This window comes from Poecilia mexicana, unplaced genomic scaffold (assembly GCF_051168715.1).
Source record: "Poecilia mexicana isolate PSO_F unplaced genomic scaffold, ASM5116871v1 scaffold_4, whole genome shotgun sequence".
Lineage (NCBI taxonomy): Eukaryota > Metazoa > Chordata > Actinopteri > Cyprinodontiformes > Poeciliidae > Poecilia > Poecilia mexicana.
Genome location: NW_028263373.1, coordinates 18717863 through 18741271, shown reverse-complemented (window position 1 = coordinate 18741271; position 23409 = coordinate 18717863). Strand labels below are relative to the sequence as shown.

The following is a 23409-nucleotide window of genomic DNA, read 5'->3' as shown; positions in this document are numbered from 1 at the left end:
AAATGTGATGACAAGAATTAAATTACGGAAATTAAACTGATGATTGTCCAATATTTTGAGATAAATTAATTAGATTTTTGTATGAATCCAAATACAACTTTTTTAAATAGACCATTTTAAACAGTGCTCTAGCAAAAATAAGTGGAGCAGAATGCATCTGTTTAATTTTATCCTGCTCCTGTTTGACAGCCGATATAGGGGACAGACAAATAGACGGAGCTCAGACACCGCCCCGCGTCTCCATAATATGACAAGGCTGCCTTAGTAAACGATTGCTATGACTGATTTGACTCAAGTAAGAGAGGAGAGCGACGATCTGCATTAACAGGTAAAAAAAAACTTTGAAACTTTTTTCCTCAAATAAATAAGGCTCATTTATCATCGAGGGAGCTGGGAGAGCGGGCTGAGTTTGCGCATCGTATATTAAGCCATAACGGGGAAATGACTTTTGACCAATTTTTCAACTGCCTGAAACTTTATATTTTCCAGTTCATTTAGGAACCTGACTACTTCGAATGCCTTTTTACTTCAATAAAGCCTCGACTCACAATCCTCTGCGTCTCTAAAATAGGTGCACGTGTCTGCTCCAATGTGCTAAATATACAAATGTAATTGAAACTCTCGAGCGCTTTCAGACGCGTGCAGTCCCGCTACTTTAACGGCAAGACAGTTTCATTAAAAAATATAGGAAAACATTAGGTTTCAACACATTTTGATATTCGTGACTCATAGATAAGAGACTAAAAAGAACAAATGAGCAAATAAATACATAAAAAAATAAAAACTACAGTTGTTTAACGACTTTGGGATTTTGCTTCCCAGTTTTGTTCCCACAAATGTTAGTTTTCTTTTGATACTACTATGACTCATTCACCGACGTTTCCTCACTTACAAATGTTGGCTCATTTGTCTTTAATGTTGACATTATCAGAAATTGGATAATTAACTATTGCTTTGTTTTTTGTTTTTTTGTTACTACTCCTCATAATTAGCAAGGAACAAAAGATTAAAATGTATATGGATTGAAAAACTCATTATACGAACACTGTACTCGACTTGAATGTCCACATTTGCTGAGCTGGAGGTGAATTTGGTATCCTCATTTTAGACTTCACTGACTGTATGGGGTAAAAATTATGTCTTAAGAAAAATGCATAATTTGTGACTATCTACTTGGTTCTGTTTATAAGGTGGTATTCCATCATGTCATCCTGAAAGGGTTCAAACAATGGGAGGAAAAGGAAGCTTTGTTTCAAGTTATGGCCTTTTTTTAACTTTCTGCCTGTGGTTTTTTGAAAGCAGAAGACACCATGTTGAAAAAAACTCCTAAAGGGATAATTAGTAGTCAAGAGCTCCCAGAAAGAGTTTTTTGATGACTCATCTCGGACAACTTAAACTTAAAAATGGTGCGCATTTGTTCTGTCTTTGTGCACACAATTGCTTTTTTATGACGGTTATTTAATCTGTAGCAATTTTGTCAAATTAACAACCATCACTTTGCCATGCTGACAGGAAGATAGATGGCTGATTCCAAATCCTTCCACTCAACAGCTGAGTCTACCATGCAGAACCGGATCCATTACTTTGTAGTCCAGCTAAGAGAAATCATTAGATGGAATTTAAAGTACATTTAATCTAATCTGTAGATTAAATGGTCAAGGTTGAAGCAAGACATTTCGCTAATGCATTACTTTACTTTATTACTCTATTAATGATCAGCTACTTATAAATCAATTGTGGTTGGAATAAAATTGACAGTTTTCCAATTTGTAGCTCGTGCATCTTATCCAGGCATAGATATTTTTAAGTCTTGTTATTACATAAATTAGCAAGACTCCAAAAAGCAGAAGCACATATATATTTAACAGTCTCTGAAAATATGCTTGCTATTCTGTTGGCTTGAGTTTTACAGTTGTCTGTTTAAGTTTCCATTTCCCCTTCAGACGATACTTAATAACTTGGGAGAGGTGCACACAATTTGTTCTTGCTTTATCTCTTGTTTGATGGTTTTTATGAAACGATAGATACAATCTGTTACCAATGTGGAAAAAAGTGTTACAAAAGTTGTTTTATTCCTACAAATAAGGAAAGAAAACTAAGACCTGATGTTGAGCAAACTGCACCATCCTATGTGTGCAGTTTGCTCAACTGCACATATATGGATGAGCTTGTGACTTGAACAAACAAGAGAAATGAGGCAAGCGATAAGAGTTTAGGGTCATGGTAACCTTGAAGGATGATGAATATACTTGCTTAGAAATCAAGTGATCACATATTAGTATCTGGTACATAGCATCTGTATTTAAAACAACAGTTTAACATTGAATCCCTTCATGAAAAACATAGCTGTATGCTTTATGCCTGTTGTAGCTGACTTAGGAGTAAAGCAGATAAATTGAAACCATGTGTTTATATATATATATATATATATATATATATATATATATATATATATATATATATATATATATATATATATATATATATTTATATATATATATATATTATATTTCTACTTTTAGTGCCCCTTCTGCTGTGGACTGAAATCGTTTTCTTTGGTATTAGTTTTTAACGCAGTACTAAATTTGGGGGAACATGGTTGTCATGTTGTGTTAGATTATGAAAGCCAAATATGTTGCAACAACATGATACGTTTATTACCGTTACTGTCAGGCCACATGCTTCCTTTTGCTCTTCTGAAGAGCAAAAGTAAGCTCTGGAAATTAAAGCCTTAAAAGTCTTATCACAAATTATATGCCACAAGCTTATACTTGTGGCTTATATAGCTTTTATATATATATATATATATGCCCCAGTCTTTCTGCATGGAGTTTGCATGTTCTCCCTGTGCATGCGTGGGTTTTCTCCGGGTTCTCCGGTTTCCTCCCACAGTCCAAAAACATGACTGTCAGGTTAATTGGCCTTTCCAAATTGCCCCTAGGTGTGAGTGTGTGTGTGCATGGTTGTTTGTCCTGTGTGTCTCTGTGTTGCCCTGCGACAGACTGGCGACCTGTCCAGGGTGTACCCCGCCTCTCGCCCGGAACGTGAGCTGGAGATAGGCACCAGCACCCCTCCCGACCCCACTGAGGGACAAGGGTGACAGAAAATGGATGGATATATATATATATATATATTTTTTTTTTAACTACATTGTCATAATTGAGTGTTTCTTATTTTTAATTAAATTTGGAATAAGGCTGTATACAGCAAATTTGTAAGTGTTCCATCAACTCCTACAGAGTTAAATTCAACACTTTGAAAGTGTCTATATCGGTCCGCTCTGGATGGTGTAGAAGTTACACTTTTGAAAGTGTTATTTGTGATAGAGTTGAATCAACACTCACAGTAGTTGAAATCAAATATACTTCAGTGTTAATCTACCCAACAACTAGTGTATATTGTCAAAAGTTAACACTATGAACGTGTTAATGTAACACAGAATGGTATAACGTATACATTAACATAGAAATCACCCTGGCACACCCTGCCATATTACTGGCAGGGTGTGCTGTGGTGGTGCAGGGGTTAAGCACAGCCTACATATGAAGGCTCTAGTTTTCAATGTGGCTGTCGTGGGTTCACTTCCCGGTCTTCCCCTTCTCTCATTACCCACTTTTTTTTGTCAATTTACTACCAAATAAAAGCCACTAGAGCAATTAAAACCTTTTTCCCCCAGAAACTACTGGCCATCAATAATCTCCAAATTCATTTTAAGACATTAGATGCTACAAAAACACCAGCACCATTCGCAGAATATAATTTACTTTTATTTCAAAACATCAAACAGCACTGACAGCAATACACAACAAAGGTCATACATTCATGGTACTTTGCACTGAAGGTGAAGTGTGCTTTGAAAGTTCATTGGAAGCAGCCATGGATGGTCTTGTGATCACTGATGGTGAAGTGTCTTTGGTGCTGCTCTTGTTTTCGCCAACATGAAGGAGGAAGACTTCCAGTCTGGAAGGAAAAACAAGAAATATAGCAGAAACATTAGGATAATAAATAAATATTTTAAAAAGTAGTGTGAGCAAAACTAACCAGACTCACCTGTGTGTGTCACCATCATATTCACTCAAATTACTCTGCCCACCTGGTTTACAAGATGAAGCATAAAAAAGTCAAAAATAATTACTAAAGAAATTAGTCAGCTTATAGAAAAATTTTGGACAGCATTAAAAGTCATGCCAACCTGTCTTAAAAAATGTGTTGAAGTCACCATAACAGACTTCAGTCACCAACATGACACACTAACAAAGATAAAACATTTTGGCAGTTTTTAGATGTGCCACAGGTACAAAACACCAGAGTCAAATGGCTCAACTGCCTCCTCACTGTGTATATACTTTCTCCAGAGTCCTGACCGGATGACAAGCTTTACCCAGAATGCACCTGGAGACAATAAGGACAATTCATTTGTAGTTTTGTGTGTTATAAGAGTGAAAATAAAGCCAGTCATGTGGCACAACATTTTATTCAATATTTTACACTCACTATGGCACTAAAATCAGTCAGTCTGGTAAGGTTTTTAGCAACCATGAGTCAACAATGGGGCACCCTACTATATAAGCTACTGCGGTATCAGTAGAGGGCTTTTATTTACAGTTCTCATCAGATATAAAGAAAATTTAGATTTCTAAAGGCATGTTTTTACTCCAATGTGGGCCCCCTGTAGGCCTGCTGCAACCCATACCCTATCCTATCTGTTGCTCCTTCCCTGATGTGATGTCACAAATATATTACAATTGTGGGAGGAACTGTCTGATGTTGATTTCTAAATCAACATCAGACTGAGTGTTGAGTTAGACTGTTGGAGTTAATTTAGAAATCAACACTGGACTGGATTGCTTTGAGTTAGGGAAACTAACTCACTAACACTCATGTTGTTGAATTCACACTGTATTTTTAACATACAACACTTGCACTGGAACTCTGACACTTCTGAATTTGCTGTGTAGCATAAACTGTATTAGTGAAGCACTGTGAACATGCGTACAGATGCATCTTATCACGTCTACTAGGTCGACTGGATTTCTTATTGAGATCTGATAACGTCTCCTGGTTAGATCTTTGATATTGCAGAAAAGCTGGTAGCACGTTAGTGAAGTGTGTTGAATCTTTCATCTAAAACATTACAGGTCGAAACAGCCCCCAAAACTACATAAAAGATGAGAACATAATCAAAAGTCCTTCTAATCTTAAATTTCATGCTACATTAGTTCTTAATTGTACCCATACAGCTTGGCAAACAATTACTTTAGATCAACATTAGATTCTTTTTCTTTCTTTTTTTTGCTTTTTCCTTTGGTTTGTTATTTTGTTTGTATTCCGTTTTCATTCCTGTAAAGTACTTTGTATTGCCTTGTTGCTGAAAATGTGCTATATAAATAAAATTACCGTTTCTACCAATTTCCAGAAAATAACAAAAAATAAATAAATAAATAAACGGATGTAATATAATGGCTTTAGTAACTGTTTTAATTCTTAAATTGTGCTGTCGTTTAGAGAGTTTCAAACTTCTGATTTTGCTTTGAGGAAGATGATTTGCAAAATGGTTTTTTTTTGCATCAAGTTGTCTTGGTCGTAGGAGCGTACTTTTCATGTAATGACTCAATGTGTGACCCTGCCCATATACTCCAACCGTTTTTAACAAATGTAAGAAGAATTGATTTGTCATCACACACCCAAGGATTACTTCATTACTCACATTGGCTTTAAGCCACACTGTGGATTTGACCAGGAGAATCCAGATTCAGTCTATACAACGTTTTATGTTTCTATAACATAAAGGAAAAACTGTAGTAGTCTCATTTTTTTAAATTAGCATATAAACCCTGTTAAGTGAAGTTGTTGAATATCTAGAACATATTTTATTGGCTGCAAATATGCCAGAGGTGGAAGTTTTGCCTTGAAGACAAACTAATAAAAACATTGGTTTGACTTCAGTCATTTAGTTTTTTCAGCACTTTAGGGTTCCTTAATTTCGGGTTGTGTTGGTTAGACACAAAAAAGCTCTTTAAAGATTGCCATTGACGTATTCTTTGTAGTTCTATCCTGGTTGGAGAGAAACGTTCTAGTCTACGGTCTCTTTTCTGCCTGGTTGTTCCTACGGAGTGACTTTGTCTCATATTTTTAAATGTTATTTTTGTCAATCTCTTGTTGGCTTGTTATGTTTTCTGATCTCTGTATGTTTTTCTTTTGGCACTTATTAGCTTCCATTCATCTCTGTTTTGTATACACTCATCACCTCCCGCAGTTTTTTATTACCCTTTGGTTCTGTCAGTCTCTGCTGGATTATTATTTTTTGCCTGTTATCACCCCATATTCCTGGCCAAACTTTTTCTAGACAGACTATATCTCTGTACTCCTTTTTATATTTTTTGATTCTCTATGAAACTCTTTATTCCTGCATTTGAATCATCCTCTACAACAAAACAGACACATCGATTGAATTGTTTTTCCTTTGATTTTTATTTCTATAATGCCAGTTTTTCAAATGAAGTGTTAACTATAACTGGGAGTGAAAAAATACTATAATTGATGTTTTAAAATGTTTTACTTAATCACCAAAACTTTTAAAGATGTAAAATGAAATGTGTTTTTTATCCTGTACATGCAGTTTGACAGTACATGGAAAGATTATAGTGACTGGGGGTGGAGGGAGAAACTAACTATAAAGGCAATTTGTTTCATTTGAATAGGATACAGATCCTATTCTGGATCTGTATCCAGAATAGGATTTCATCATTCTTCGCATTTTTTTGGCACGGATGGTTTTGTTTTGTTAAAACAATATAAAAGACAAGAAGGAAAGAAATCATGAAAAATTTGAAATTCTCCCAAGTTACGCAGCCTGGCTAAAATGCTGCTTTGTTAGTTTCCAAACACACCCTCTTTATAAAACACAAAGAAGGATATAACCAAAGTGTGAGGGTTCTTCCTTGTGTCCTTTGAGGTTTTCTGTTAGCCCTCATCCTGCTTCCTGTTTCCTCCCACGGTGCAGAAATAGACATGATTGTTTAATCTGTGATTCTAAACTAGCCTCAGAAATTACTGTTTGTGAAATTTTTGATAGATTGGTGACTCGTTGGGGGGGAAAACCTACCAATCTTTCCTTTTGACACATTGTCATTCTCTACATTAGCAACAGCTCCAAAAGGTTTGATCTTTAAATTGCTGCCTGGACATGCAAATAGTTGCATGTAAACTAACATGAAGAATTACCAGCCAACATTTACAAGCAAGATATATTCTTGAGAGCCTTATCCATGACTAAGCTAAATTATTTTTACTATTTATTGCAACCTTCTGAGATTCAAAGCCTTTTTGAAGACCTGCACTTTTACTACACAAATTAGAGCATGCTGCTTTTTTGGCATGGCATTTTCTAATTCGAATTAGGCTACAGGAAACCTGAAAACCTCCCACACAGTATGTTTCAATGATTTTATCTGTTTTCTATACACTGCTTCCTGCTCAGGGCTACATTGAGTATTTAGACTTAATCTACCGTGATGTCCAAAGTCAGTCTTCTGGATCCAGCATATGTTAGCTTGTTCCCTTGTTCAACATTCTCAAATCAAGTGATGGCTCATTAGCAAGCCCGTGAAGAATATTATGACAAGCTACAGAGATAATTGCATCTTTTGAATCAACTGTGTTGAAGCAAAGATGCATCTAAAACGGGCAGGACACCGAGCCTTGAGGAGCTGAACACCCATGTTTTACATCAAGAATTAACCTAAAAAATACTACGAGAGCCTTACAAATCTGTAACTTTTTAGTTGAAAGACAGAACAAGAGCGAGTGAAAGGAGCCTAGCATTGTTGATGATTCAGATATGGAAACCACTAAGGGTGTTATTTGTTCCTTCTTCTGATCAGACAGGAAATTATATGTGCAGCACATGTTTGTCAATTGGCATCTAAAAATGAGCTGCTACAAGAATGATTTAACCCTTTTTACTACTTAGAATCTTAATCATAAACAGAGTTTGCTACTCATTTTTTATGAGCAGCATTTGGCATAGCTGCTCTTGTAATTCAACTCAAAAGCCAAACAAGTTAGTTTGCTGTATTTGACTTGGCTTTTTCTTTAATGATTTTAACTTTGTTCTGTATTGCTGCCATTGTATTGAGAACAATGGCATCAGAGAAGTCAGAAAAGAGATTTACAAGGACAAAATAACAACAACAACAACAACAAAAAATCAGTCACAGATTGTTTTACTTAGTCGTGAACAAGGGGAATTGTTCAATTTTTACAGGCTACATAAAAAAAAAAAAAACTTACCAATTCTCAAAGATACTAATCCAGAGTTGCCATGATTAAAATTAAATAATAAGTAGTGGTAATTGTAATATATTCTATTATTTGTACTTAAAATAGTAATAGTAGTAAGAGTAAAAACTTCAATAGTAAAATAGTAAAGAACTGAATTTAATTTTAAAATCAGAATAACAAACCTGTGTGATGCAACTACTGGAAGAACAGCACCGCCACATTTTCAGATCATTGATCAATTGATAGTAACAAAATAATAATTTCAGATCCTTAAAATAACATGCTACCAGGATGTTGAAAAAACTTACATCAAAGCAAGAACTGCAACAAGGCCCAGTTCTTTTGTAGTGTCCTAAATGTAACTTATGTAGTTATTATATTTGCTCATGTTCAAATGTGAAAACAAGCATTTGTATGGCTTGTTTATTTACAAGTGAGTCCTTCTTATATTAAGTTATGTTAGACATAGTCAGTTTAATTGATTACTTTATAGTTGTTACAAATGGAAGTGGATTGAATGATAATGCCAAGGTACATAACACACAATAAAACAGCTTCTGGCACCATGTTGCGAAACACACTCAGGTTTTTTTAATGCATACTTTGACACTCATTGTGTGATTAAGGTTCGGTTCATCATTCATTTTCAGTTTTGAAGAACTGAAACTATAAGCTCAGAAAGTGTTTATGATGATCATGCTTCCTCCTCACTCACCTGAAGGAGAGAGACAAAAACTTTCTCAAGTTAGGTTTAATGTTGGCAAAGAAATGTAATACAAAATATAAACTTGGTTTTGTAAACATAACATGCTTGTGGCATTTTGTTCATTTGACTGCACTCATAAAAAAGGAAGTACTTTCTTTCTTTGTTTGTGGTTGACAAGCAGCTTATTGATACTTTACAACTGGAACGTGGGAAAGCAGATGAAGTGAAAGTGTTTCTTTATTGAAATGTGAGAGCTTTCCAAATAAATTATTCAAAGTGCCATGAAACATGAACTCAAAATATGATGCATATTAAAAAAAATAGCAAAATAAAACTTACACTTATCAAAGTAATCATGGACAGCAATAACAAGCATGGAACTTGGAGCAGAAAGTGGAATAGCGTTACAATCATGAGAGCAGAAAACAAATTAAACCAGCACTGAACAATGAACTTAAATAACAAGAAAATCAGGCGAGTGGTATGAATGTGATGGGCAAAACACAACGAGGCTGAATGAACTTGATCACTGATTCATGGTAGTAAAGTTGCATGAGAACCAAGTAGACAGAGCAGAAGAAATGAGGAAAGGGTGTAGCAAGAAGAAAACAGAAGAAGGAGAGGCGATAATTAACCCAGGAGCGAAACTAAGACAAAACAACCAAAAGCAGAAATAGACCTGACAGTCATCTAAGAAAAATAAATTCAAATGTACAAGAGACAGAAGATAGGCATAAAGTAGGAAAATGGACATACAACAATGAACTATACAAAGAAACAATAATCCAAACACCCATGAATATGAAAAAAAAAAAAAAAACTTATTAAACTTCATCTGTTTTGACGGGTTTTTTTTTCCTTGTAGCCATTTATTTTCAGGAAGACATTTTTGAACACCTCTGGTTGTTTTCAATGTGAACATAACCCCGTTTAATGTTTTCCTGTTAACAAAGCGTATTGATTAGTCATGTAAGCTTGTCGCAGTAAGAAATTAAACAATTATAGTCTCAAGATGACTTAAAATGGGCGCAATCATTTCCATTCCGATGGTGAATATTTTTTTAAGTGTTGTTTTGTTTACAAAGACTTTATAATCCATTTTATGTATAGTCGTGGTTGTGTGTGGTTTTTATTTCCTTTTTATTTATTGTTTTTGGTTGTTGTGTTTTATTTTTGAAATTAAATGGTTTTCTGTTCCAGTGTACAGAGCTCTGTACAAATTTTAAAGCACAGCAGTCTCTGAGAGGCTGACCTTGAATTATTATGACATCATCAACATATTATAAGTTCTGGGAAATGTATTGTCCAGCAAAATTTACAGGAATCTTTAATAATTTATGTGGTTTCTTCAGCATCAGCATAGATTCTCAATTGCTTGCTAAATTTTGACAATTGCCTTATGTCATGACACAACTTCACAAGATACTTAAATCTAATTTTAGTCAGGTGAATATAACAAAAAATATGTGTCAGATAGTCATTCTTATGCCCATCATGTTCATATTGTGACCTTCTGGATTTCCTAACATGTGCACTCCTAGAAGATCATCAAACAGATATGCTAGATTTCACAATGCTTCAGTATTCCACTTTGTCATATTAAATGCCCCCATTTCATCTGAAAAAGCATTTCGATAAGCTATCTGATGACCTTTTTTTAGCGTAGAATCTATGCTGAAGAAACCACATAAATTATAAAAGCTTCCTGTAAAAACAACCTATTGTTTCAGAGGTAGTGCAGATTTTGTAATGTAGACATGAGGTTGAGTCAGTACATGTGTCTGTTTTCTTAATCCTTCCCGGTCAAGTGGGGGATCAGCAACGTCCCACACAGAACAACACAGAGAATTGACAAAAGATTCATGATTTTTAAGGCAGCTGGATTACTCATACATGCACACGGGGAGAAAACGCAATATATTTCGAAAGAGGCCAGGATTTGAATATAAGACTTTCTTGCTTCGAGGCAACAGTGATGGTGCTGGAGATTCAGAAGCAAAGGACTCAGTGGTTTGCTATCTATGCTGTATTCCTGCCCAAAGTCAAGCTTGATCTAATCTTTTCATGTAGGTGAACTTTTATGTAAAAATAAGAAAATTAGTTTATGTTCCTCTTTTGCGTTTGTGCATTGTTTTTGACAGATCTGTTGAAACAGGCAAACTTAGCACACTTTGGATCAGAGGCTACGAAGACTCTTACAAAACACTCTTGCTGTTATGTTTGCCTTCAGAGGAAATCATGTTTCTACAGATCAATTCCAAAATTGAAAATGCCAGACCATTTATGATTTCAACATGCTGTTTATTTTTATTAGCATTTGTTGCAAGCAGCGCAGCTGTTTTAGCCAAAACTGCATTACCAAGTTATTTTTATTTCAAGGTCCTGCGTTGTTCACACATTTCCTTTCTACTGGTGCCTTTGTACTGCATTCCTGCTCGACTGTTTACACAAAGCAGTCGAGTTGTTTACCACGATACATAGTCCCTGAGTTCACAGCCTCCTTCTTCTCTAGGGACTTCTAATATGCGTCTTGAAATCAGTGACTAATTAAAAACATATTGCAGCCTTGGTGATCGTTGCCACTGGACACTGTTCCCTAAGTCACAGCAAAATGTCTCCCTTGCAGCTGAGCCTTAATTATATCTCACCACCAAACCCACTCCACCAGAACTTACCTAAAGTATTCATCTTTTTCTTTTCATTGTATTAAGTTTCCAGTCATTGTGGGATCACTGTGTCACTTAGTGCTGCAGTGGTAGAATCATTTTTGTTTGTTCACAAAATCCTGTTTTGGAATCTGACAGAGTAGAATTAGTGCCCAAATGTTGCACTTGTTCACTGATAAGGGATTCAGATATCTTTGCAAGCACAAATAATTTAGAAATGGACACATCATTGTTTCAAGTTGGATCTCTTCCTTGTGACACGGAAATAACAAAAGGAAATTTTCAACTTAAAAATTACATTGGTAAACAAACTGAGATTTAAAAATAAGACTCAAAGGAGCAGCTACAATTTCAAAAGCCAATTTTAGGTTCCAATTTATCTGGAGTTTGGGTTTTTGGGGGATGAAGAGTTTTTTGTTTGTTTGTTTTTTTAAGCTTAAACTGCCTCTGCTAGAGAAAAAGGTATTAAATTAAAAATATGAACATTTCCTCAGGCTCTACCAGCCAGTGGTGAAACATCACTTTTCACTAACGTTGAGCAAAACGTTGTTGCTCAACTTTTTAGAGTTGAGACAAAACTAACATTTTTTCTAAACAGCACAGACAGAAACAAGAGTCACTTTTGACTCTTGAGCAATTCAAGCAGGTTTGCTTGCACATCTGCTTTAGCATTAACAATAACATTCACCACTTCCTTGATTATTAGCGGAAGTTGTACCTATTCTGTGTGTGCTAAAGGTTTTTGGGGTGTACTCTTTTTCCGCAAATGTTTCTGTAGTGAGAAAATTAATGACAAGGTGGAATCCATGGTGTGTGGTTTTCCTTAGTGCTGGTTAAAGTACGGACAAAGTAAAAATAATATTTGAAAGACCCTAAAGTTATGCACATTTTAATAAGAATGCCGCTTCCAACTTTATAGTTGTCTTTGCGTATGATCACAAAATGTAAAGGATGAATATTTGTTTAAGGTCCTGTACTTTTTACAGTGTCCGTATCTACTTTCAATCTGAGATGGAGGTTCTGAAGCAAAACAACAACAAAAAAAGTTCAGTTCAGTATTTGCTGATTTTCGGTGGAACTTGAGGACATCTGAGTTATTTGAGGACACACTATTGGCTGCCACGTGTAAAGCAGCCAGTTGAGCCTAATCGTTTATTTCTCTTGACGCCCATTGGCTGTACACCAAGTCCGCAGATGTTAGCTTCTGTGGTATTAGGACAGCTCCCACTGTTCACATTAATGCTTATTTGGTGTAGAAATTATTAAAATATGAAGTTGTACTCATTTTTAGAGAGAGCTGTTCAACGGAAAACCAGGAATCCACTGTGATGATAGTGATCATATTGTATTTTAATATGATCCAGTATTTAACTAGATGCTTTCATTACATGAATTATTTATTGTTTTTCCATATTTTGTGTTTTCTTGTTCTTGTTAGTGTCAACTGTTTTAATTAAGCCTTTGTTTTGTCTCCACTTCAGAGCTTCCAAGATGAGAAAAATCAAGGGAAGACTTTTCTTGTTGGTTGGAGCCCTCTGCCTGCTGGCTTTCCCTTTCTTTAGGTACTCTGATTATCAGAAATCTTTCCAGAAGAACACTGACGAGAATAACAGACAAAAAAAGACACTCAACAAAAACAACTCTTACGTGTACTCTTGGGGAAAATGCCGGCAAAATCTGACTGCAGCCAACGTCACAGGCTTCTCAGATCTTCCTGAGAATATCAAAGACTTTCTCTTCTATCGTCACTGTCGGCATTTCCCCATGCTGCTGGACCTCCCTGATAAATGTGGAGGAGCCGAGAAATCGGGAGACGTCTTCCTTCTGCTGGTCATCAAGAGCTCCCCGGCCAACTACGAACGGCGGGAGGTGCTGCGGAAAACATGGGGTAAAGAGAGGTCATACAACGGCATGCCGATTCGAAGGATCTTCATTTCCGGAGTTTCAGGTGACAGTTATGAAAAAGAAAGACTGAACAATCTCCTGAAGCTGGAGCAAGAGGAGCACAGAGATATCCTCCAGTGGGACTTCAGTGACACGTTTTACAACCTCACTTTGAAGCAAATACTCTTCCTGGAATGGATGGAGAGAAACTGTCCGAATGCTCGCTTCCTCCTGAATGGGGACGACGACGTGTTTGCCCACACAAACAACATGGTTGTGTATCTGCAGAGCCTCAAAGAAAATAAGGGGAGCAAGCATCTCTTCACTGGTCATCTGATCCAGAATGTGGGGCCTATCAGAGCATCGGGGAGCAAATATTTTGTCCCAGTTCAGGTACAGGAATCAAACTCCTACCCTCCGTATTGTGGCGGAGGGGGCTTCCTTCTGTCAGGATATACAGCAATGCTTATATACCGCATGTCCAAATCCATACCCATTCTTCCCATCGATGATGTTTACATGGGGATGTGTCTGGCCAAAGCCGGACTTGGCCCGTCCTCACACATGGGCGTGAAGACAGCGGGGCTGCACATTCCCTCCAACAAAGTAGACAAATTCAGCCCGTGCTTCTATAAAGATGTTTTGCTGGTGCACAGATTCCTCCCGGCTCAGATGTACCTGATGTGGCACAGCACACAGAACCCAGAACTAAAATGTGACGACGCTTAGAAAAGACGTAACAAAACTGAACAATGTCTCATTTAGGAGGGTGGAGCTTATAAAGTGTACACCACCTCAAATGACCATGCAATGTTTCTGCATGGACAGAAACATTGCACTGGCACTGACTACTGGATCATTTCTATCCGTGTGTCAGGTGGATTAAAACATTGTTTTTTCTTAGTTTCCTAATGGATGTTATTTCAGTAATTTATTAAGATTCTGGACAAGTTTCTCAGGGGTTGCTTTGCAGGTTCTATGCACTTGTTATTTAGATCTTGTTAGCTGAGTGATTCCAGATAGATTGAGACCAACAATAAATCTTAAAACCACACATTATAAAATGCAAATAGAAAAAGTTTAAAGCATAGGAATGAAGCAATAGGTGATTCTCACTTAAATGCTTTTGAATATTACAGTGTTTAAACACTGACCTTTATGCACCTTGGCTGTATAAAGGTCGGGGTTTTAAAGGAAACATCCACCTTTCTTTATCTTGTTTGTAACAATTCAAGCAAGGACATGAGACAGTAGATCACTATGCTTATTGACAAGACTGCAGAATAATTTATAATAGTTTTTTTTTTAATGTTTTAACGTAATCTAACAGTAGTAGCTCAACTTCCTATTTGCTTTTTCATAGATTTGTAACCATTAAAATCTTAGAGGACATTTGCTGGATTTAAACTTCCAAGCTTTTCACCAGGCCAGTTTTTCCACTCGCATGTTGCAGCTGATATCAACCTATTTATTTGTAGAGTTAGAGTTAACTAACTGAACATTATTGGTTGAGTTGAAAGAAGAGATACCAGCGCAAGCCTTTTACCTACCTCTTTGTGAGTTCAGGAAGCAAGGGTTAAAAAGAATTTCAAAGACCAGGGCGTCAATCGCAAACTGAACATCATGCAGGGTCAACAGGAAGGTGGGAGTGTGTGCATGTGAATGGGGAAACACAGCCGCACGTCACAGTGAGAGCATGCATTCTCACACAAAGGTAAAAATAAAAAAGAGTAATAGACAAGTGCACACCATAAGAATTATAATACTATGCAATTATTTAAAAAACATATATTTCAGATTAAATCTAAGGTGAAGCTGAGTGAGTTAATTTAGAGAAGATAAATGCTCAAGATGCTTATATATATATATATATAAGAATTAATTGATTATTTACAAAACATTATCAGTTGCAAACAAAAAAGGTTAGACTAGTGAAGGAAATATATGTGGGCTGCATATTTCTGCATGAGATTTCATGGCACAAAAAAATTGAATGTTTTGTCCCAAGGATATTTAACCTACTAAGTATTGAGCAATTCTTCCTGTGTTGTACTACAGCTGTGTGTTAGCTGTATGTACAGTGGTTCTGAAACATGTACCCAACACTGTTGAAATATCTGGTTCTTAAAAAATTGAGACAAAGAAAAATATGTTTCAAACATTTTATATTTTTAATGTGAGACATAAAGAAAGGACGGTCACAACGGGTGCTTCTTATAACAATTTTATTCAATTTCAGCATTGTGTCTTCTTCAGTCAGTACTGTAACTACTATCAGTTGAGGTGAAGATGATGAATGTAAGCTAAGGATCAACTTTATTTGCAGGTTCTTCCTGTTTTTTGCTCTTAGTTTCATCCGAGGTTACAAGTTTATCACCCAGACAATGACTTCAGCCTTTTGCTCAGTGCTATAACATGTTTTGTTACAGAGCAACTGAGAAGACAATCTTTTTATTTTTTTTTCCCCTTTTGTATCTTGTCCTTTACTCATGTCTGTAATAATTTCCTGGGTTGAATATATTTTAAAATGAGGGATAACTCAGTGCATCTTTTGACCTTGATGATATTAAAGACAGCTGATGCTGGTTTGTGTTGCACCGCCTTACACTTGACTCACACTTTTTCCTCTAGACTATAAAAAATAATTCTTAATGAAAAACTGAAAAATTGATCTTGAGCTGTTGTTTTGGTCCATATTTATTGTGGAAATGATTCACGAGTTGCTATATCAAAGCGACTGTATGCATTCATGAACCATACATGGTGTGTGTTGTTTTCTAATTAACAATCAATATGAACTGTTTGCTCTGACAAGTTACATTTTAATTTCCTGTGTGGATTAAATTTAATAATAGGCTTGGATTTGAGGAAGTGTGGAGATTTTATCTATTATATATTTTTCATAATAAAAATGTCTTTGAAATAATGTGTGGTTTGTGTATGTTAAAACATGCTATTATTTAATACAAAGTTTTATGTAGTCGTTTTCTTTCCAGAGCATGGCTAAAAGGAAACCCTGAATGTGTACTTAAGATTGATTTTCTAGATAAACATTTCAGTCATCAAAGAAGAACTGAACAAACATATCTATATTTGGTGACCGGTTTTTCACAGGGCATTATTATTGACTCTGCCCTTCTGAGATATCTCTTATAACAAGACACAAAGCCAGATGTGTTTCATCGCTTAATCTTTTTGAAACTCCTAACTATGTCTTTCTTCAATCCAGAGTTGAATATAAGGTGTATCAGCCGGATAAATAAAAAGCAAAAGCAGAATGTCCATCCATCCACTTTCTGTACACCCTTGTCCCTTATTGGGGTCCGGTGGACCCTGGACTGGTCTGTCGCAGGGCAAAAGCAGAACGTATGATCAATAATGTGTGATTCTTTGGGCTTCAGGTAGCACACGTACGGTTTTCAGGAAGGAAAATAACAGCCAATGTAATTTGGTCAACATTATTGACTGTACTGCCAAAGTCAACTTTTTGAAGTTGTTGGGTACTCATAGAGAAAATGATGTAATAGCACCATCTAGTGCATAATAAATGGCGTTACAAGCCCTTCATTCCATCCTCCGTTGTCTATACCAGCTGGCTGTGTGGTTTGCATGGAAGTCATGGAGTGAGAGGCGGTGTACACCCTGGACAAGATGACTTTTCCCGTCTTTTTCTGAAATTTTTCAAATAGAAGTTATACTTTTTGTACAATAAATGTCTTTTCCTTCTTACCTAGAAATGTAGGTTCTTGAATGAACGCTATACTCAGCGAGACCCTTTATTTATGCCAAGAACATGACAGGAAATTTTATTAAGTTTCAACATCTTGTTTAGTATTTCAAATATATATATTTTTTTATTATGAAGTGTAAGTCAGACCAGGGTGACATGTGGTTTTCAAACTTCACTCAAACTATGGCTATATGCCAAATAAAAGCAGGTTTAATTGTTTTAATGTTTTCCAGTGAAACCGTCTGTTAATTATGAGGAAAAATTGGGGTCAGAGAAATATTTTCTTGGACTTGGACATTTTAAGATAACAGTTGAAATGATGAGAAGGTTAAAATGAAAGCAAAAAAGGCAAACTGAGATAATGTGGGAAAAACTGAAAAAATATTACATACAGTGAAGTCAAAATGACACCGGTGCAAAGGCATGACATCATGCGTTGTGTAAGTGAGCTAATACTTCAGAATAGGATTAGACAACAAGGCAATATTTCTCTTGCAGCCTATCAACATCCAGCTATCCCAAACCTGCTCAGGAAGAACACAGCATTTTCAGAATCTACCATTTTCATTAAGACATTATTTTCACTTTATTCTCAATATGACTTTAATCATTAAACAAAATATCTCAATATTTAAAGTTTTTCCTACAATTCTTCCGAAATCAAATTTCAACTTTATTCTGTAATGGAAAACAAAAATTAACATAAAATCATAAAACCTTGGGGGAAAGTAACTAAAAACTGAAATGACCTTTTTAGTTGATTTATAAACGTGGGTGAGATCATTAGCCAGCCATGGTGTACTGTCATTTTCTTACAACACTTTCTTAGACAGACCAAATATTGGTCAAATGTTTGAGATGCAAATTTTCCAATTCATATTGACTGAACTGGCAAATAGGTGGAGAGAGTGACAGAGAGAGAGGATGCAAAAACCCTCTGACATTTGCATGTATTGTTTCCCATTTTGATGAATAAACTACTTCACCATCTGATTCATGGTTAGTGCTGCTCTAGTTGGACAGTGTTGGTCTGTGTTGTTTGCATTGTAATTTGGTTGGCTTAGTCTACTACAAAAATAAACTTTGATCTTACCTTGTTCAGCCTCATTCCATCTAAACAGGCTGAGAAAATCGTCAGAACCCTCAGGTGAATTTGCATTTTTTTTCTCAGAAGTCAGATGGCATGTTTTGATTAAGTTTGATTTATTACTTTTTGAAATTAGTATTGTTTTCCTTTGTTCTCGCTCGGTTTTATGAATGAATAGATGGATACTTCTCTATTTTTTTATCAATATATTTGTGTATTTTGTCACCCCTCAGCTGTCATTTTTTATAATAGCTCTTTGTGCCTGTATCTTATAGTTACATTTTTAATGTTATATGTATAAGATTAATAATACTACAATAACTAAACTTTTTTTAAAAATCGTTTTCATTTTCTGTGTTTTATCTTTTTTTCTCTCCAGAAAAATGTTGTGTTTTTTTAATGGTAGTTCTTTTCTTTTGTTCAGTGCTTACACAACCTGCTATGACTACACGTTATTTCGAAACTGGAGGCTATTAATTGTGACAAAGGAATGTAAAATTCCTTGAAGGTACCTGGAAAGGTGTGTCCATTTGACCAACACAACAGAAGCAAACATGGAACAGTCCCACCTAATCTGAATTTAAACTACATTATAACCAAATGTTATGACTGGGGCGGAAACCAGTGCACATGGAGAAATTTTCTATTAGTGGAAACTGCAAATACCTTTTTACTATCTTTTACTTCAAAATATTAAAAAAAAAATCTGTACTAGCGCATCATAATTTAGAATGAAATGGTAAATTAGTATTTGATTAATGTTGCCTGGACCGTGAGTATAGATGTAGAGTATAGCCTTATTCTTCCAGTAGGTATGCCTCCATTCTTGAAATTTCATTGTGCGCATGCCCAATGAATAGGCGGCAGCCTGACACGCTAAACTCAGGGTAAAAACATCCACACCATTTTCTGTGACAGCATCCCGGACTGAAAACACTACGACTGCCCCACAAAACCCTGTAAGCTTCTCATGTAAGCCGGGTGGCCTCATCAAATCTTTTTATTGTCGTCATGAGGTAAGACTTATTTCTGGAAAATGTTTTGTGATTTTCTTCAGACTCTATTGTAAATTTTCAAGTGCTCTTCCGCTATATAATGACGTCTATAACTGCTCCACCTTGTTGTTCAAAGCTTGAAATCAAGCTAATAACTAATACAAAAATCGGTCCTACAGATTCTGAAAATCCGACTGGATTGCATAGGAATCTATTGTATTTCCTTCTGTTTGAAATATATTTAATCTCCGACTTTAAGAATAACTATGAAAGTAAGCAAAAGTTTATTTATAGAGTATTAGTCGAGACATAAAATCACAAAAGGTCTTCAAAATCCAACAATTCATGACAAGAAAACGATAAGTAAAATAAATAACAGCAGATTTCATAAAGATATGATTTTAAATGGCTTTTAAGAGACCGAGTCCACCGATCTCAGTTTCAAATGAAGAGGAAGAGGAGGTGTCCCAACTGTGGAGCCACGTTTGGGTAGAGGGACCAAAACGCAGCGCTCTCACGCATACATAGTTTATATATAAAAAATGATAATTACAAAACGAATTAGTCAATGAAATCTGTTTTTCATCTGCAGGTTTAGGATGTATTTTATCACGAGGTTCTGTCTCCTTTTTTCTTTTTTTTTTGCTGCAAAGATAACAATTTCAGTTTTGTCTTCATTTATTTAAAGAAAACTGTCTGCCATCTAATTTTAAGAATATAACAGAGTGTTAGCAAATTAACAAACTGGATTTTATTTTTTTCACATGGATGATATGAGGTGTATAGTTTCATTCAGAAAGCAATTCATGCGGTTGCCAGTTGTATAAACAGTTAACATATTTTGTGTTATTTTCTTTTGCTTTTTTCTTATAGGATTTTTAGAAGAGGCAACATTGCAGCTGTCTTTGTGCTGGGAGCTACTTTTTTGGTCATTTACTTCTGTCAGAACAGTGCTGACCATACAAACTACAATTTCTCCAGCCGCCCACTGACAGATGTCTTTAATAATGACAGTCAATCAGAAACTGTCATCAAATTACACACACATGAATTTTTAGTTCCAAAATGTGAAGCAAACAAGTTGGTAGCTGACATGAAAGACTTCAGCTCTCTTCCTGATACCATCAAAAATTTCTTGTACTACCGCCATTGCCGTACGTTTCCCCTGCTGCTGGACCTGCCAGGCAAGTGTGAAGGAAACAACAGTTCCAAAGAAGTCTTCCTTCTGCTTGTCATCAAAAGCTCTCCTTTGAATTACGACCGTCGGGAAGTGTTACGTAAAACCTGGGCCAAAGAGAGGCTCCACAACGGTGCGTGGATTCGACGGATATTCATCTTAGGAACATCGGATTCTGGTTACGAGAAGAAAAAGCTAAACAAATTACTGAAAGCGGAACAAGAGGACTTCAATGACATCCTCCAGTGGGATTTTAATGACACGTTTCACAACCTCACACTGAAACAGATGCTCTTCTATGGGTGGATGGAGAGAAACTGTCCAAACGTTCGCTTCCTGTTTAACGGCGACGACGATGTGTTTGCCCACACTGACAACATGGTGGAATATCTCCAAAACCTCCCTGACAATGATGGAAGCAAGCACCTTTTCACTGGCTACTTGTTTCTGAACGAAAAGGTCGTCAGGTGGAAGGGAAGCAAATATTTCATCCCAGTCCAGATACAGGAGTCCAACACATACCTGCCTTACTGTGGAGGAGGGGGATACCTTCTGTCCAGCTACACGGCTTTGGTGATATACAGGATGTCGCAGTCCATACCCATCCACCCCATCGACGATGCTTACATGGGGATGTGTCTGTCCAAAGCAGGACTTTCACCTTCTTCTCACATCGGTGTGAAAACATTAGGGCTGAATATACCATCTAAAGGAGCAGACAATCTTGAACCTTGCTATTTGAGAGATCTTCTATTGGTACACAGATTTCTACCAGCTGATATGTATCTTATGTGGAAAGAAGTTCATAATCCACATTTGAAATGTAACCCCTGAAAGAAAGACAGATAAGGATTCCAGTCTGTTGGATACATGGACTGTAGCTTAACGATGCCAAAAAAGAAAAAAACAAAGCTGGATATGTTTTTCTTTTGAGCATTTGGGCTCTTTTCATAAGCTTGAAGGTTATTTTAAAAAAGGTTATTTGAATCATTCAAAGGAGAATTTATTGAACTCAGATTTTAATTTATTGTATATGACTGTGTGTGGTTACAGGTTTATAAGAAAGTTAATGTCTGTTTTAATGACTCAAGCTAAAGAAAGAAGACAGAAGACCAGGGAAGGGAATACTAGGCATGACTTGTCTAAATATTTACATGTTTTTTCTTTTCTATTTTATTGTCATGTTCAAACCTGAAAATATGACTGATTTTACCGTCAGTCATAATGTGAAACTGGTACAAGCTTTTGTAAACATGTATATAAATGAGAATAAGTTTGCACAAACGGGCAGTGTAGCTAATCCACAAGTGGTTTATTGAAGGGTGTTACTTCATAATTACATGTGAAGTACAAGGAAAAGAAGCCATGCTGAGGGTAAAGTGCCTCTAAACTATAGGTTAGCTTGCTGTTGTGTAGGATTTGTTGTTATTTTAGGGAGGTAGTGAAGTAGGAAATTTCATCATTTTTAACTCTGTTTTACATGTTGGGCCTTGAAGTGCAAACCAGTCGGAGGAATTTTAACAAAGATTTTACAAATGAGTCACCCAGAAATATTTTAATGCCAAAACTGGTCATAAAATTTAGCAGAAACTTGGTGGAAGAGCCAAGGTAAAGTGCACTTGCTTTGCAGTCAGAATATTAATTGTTTTAAGGATTAGTGGGCTTTGACAGAACCAGTTTGAAACAGGTCAGTTGGAGATAGAGTTGAGTGTTTATAGAACTCGTTTTTGCTATGTGGTGTAGACACTTTATAGGTGAAAAGATGCTTAGCTTGTTGCAGCATTTCTGTAGATCGAATTCAAAACCCATAAAAAATAACTAGTAAAGCTCTGATTTATTAACTTATTGGAAAACAGGGTGATATTGATCAGTTTTTCTAATTTATCAGAATATGCCTCACATGAGACCAGCTCCTATATGTTAACTTGTGACTAGGGAGTTACTTTGTTGCTTCACGTATAATTTACTTGTTCATGAGGAGTTGTTACATGTAGAACAATCCATTTTAATATGAAGTTACAACCAGGTCGTCTTTCATTACTGCAATACCTACATTTTTATTTTATATTATATAAAACTATCAGTTAATTCAGTGTTGTACAAAAATAAATGTGTTTCTCAACCCAAGTGGATTTGAAAGAGTAATTTGGAAGATATAATCTTTGGTTTGAATGTTGAAACATCTCTTATCTAGAAGCTGCTTTACAAATTTTTATTTCAGAAATAACTTAGTAATGAGATTTAAGGCTTTACAGACAAGTGTTTTAAGTTTAAATTAGGTTTCAAATAAGCATCATGTTTAGCCAAGCTTGGAAAAGCACAAACATTTCCTTCTTATGGTTCAAAATCCTTTTGGAAGGATAAAAAGCATGCTGTAGCTGACTGGACTGAGGAATGAAATCAATGTAAACAACTATTTTGAAACTCCAAATGGCTGATGTCACAGTTCTCTTTGTGAGGCGTTGTTGAAATAAATTCTCTTTATGGGCAAACAAGACGTCACTGAAACCGGCTGCACCTGCAAGTTCAGGCAGTTTCTATGGGGAGGAGACCTAATTCCTAACTCATAAGGAGAAGCAAAGTACATTATCATGAAAAAATAGTGGTACAAAGAGACAGATTACTGTACTGTCAGCCAAACTTTTGACTCCCAGAAAGTTGGAGCGAAGCCCCAAATTACAACTGGTGATGTAGATAAGCTTAAGGCAGAGTTTTCAGATAGTTTAAGCAACTTTGACTTAGAAGTTCCTCTTGTGTTCATGTGTGTGTTTAAGAAATACTTCTAAATTAGTTCTCATTCCTTAGGTTTTCACAATTTTCCCTTTCTTTGTGACCATCAGGAAGGGTGCAAGAGTTAAGAGGATGTTGTACCTCCTCTTTT

General features: G+C 36.0%; 2 protein-coding genes across 2 annotated transcripts; both read left to right on the top strand.

Annotated features, from left to right (window-relative positions):
- Positions 1 to 189: 189 nt before the first annotated feature.
- LOC106914022 (N-acetyllactosaminide beta-1,3-N-acetylglucosaminyltransferase 3-like) lies at positions 190 to 16465 on the top strand. Its single transcript, XM_014980521.2, has 2 exons — positions 190 to 328; positions 13137 to 16465. The coding sequence occupies exon 2, from the start codon at positions 13147 to 13149 to the stop codon at positions 14266 to 14268; it is 1122 nt and encodes a 373-aa protein (XP_014836007.2). The 5' UTR covers positions 190 to 328; positions 13137 to 13146; the 3' UTR covers positions 14269 to 16465.
- Positions 16466 to 19205: 2740 nt separating this feature from the next.
- Positions 19206 to 22655, top strand: LOC106914028 (N-acetyllactosaminide beta-1,3-N-acetylglucosaminyltransferase 3-like). Its single transcript, XM_014980533.2, has 2 exons — positions 19206 to 19372; positions 20225 to 22655. Exons 1-2 carry the CDS (start codon positions 19368 to 19370, stop codon positions 21360 to 21362), a joined length of 1143 nt encoding a protein of 380 aa, XP_014836019.2. The 5' UTR covers positions 19206 to 19367; the 3' UTR covers positions 21363 to 22655.
- The last annotated feature ends 754 nt before the right edge of the window (positions 22656 to 23409 follow it).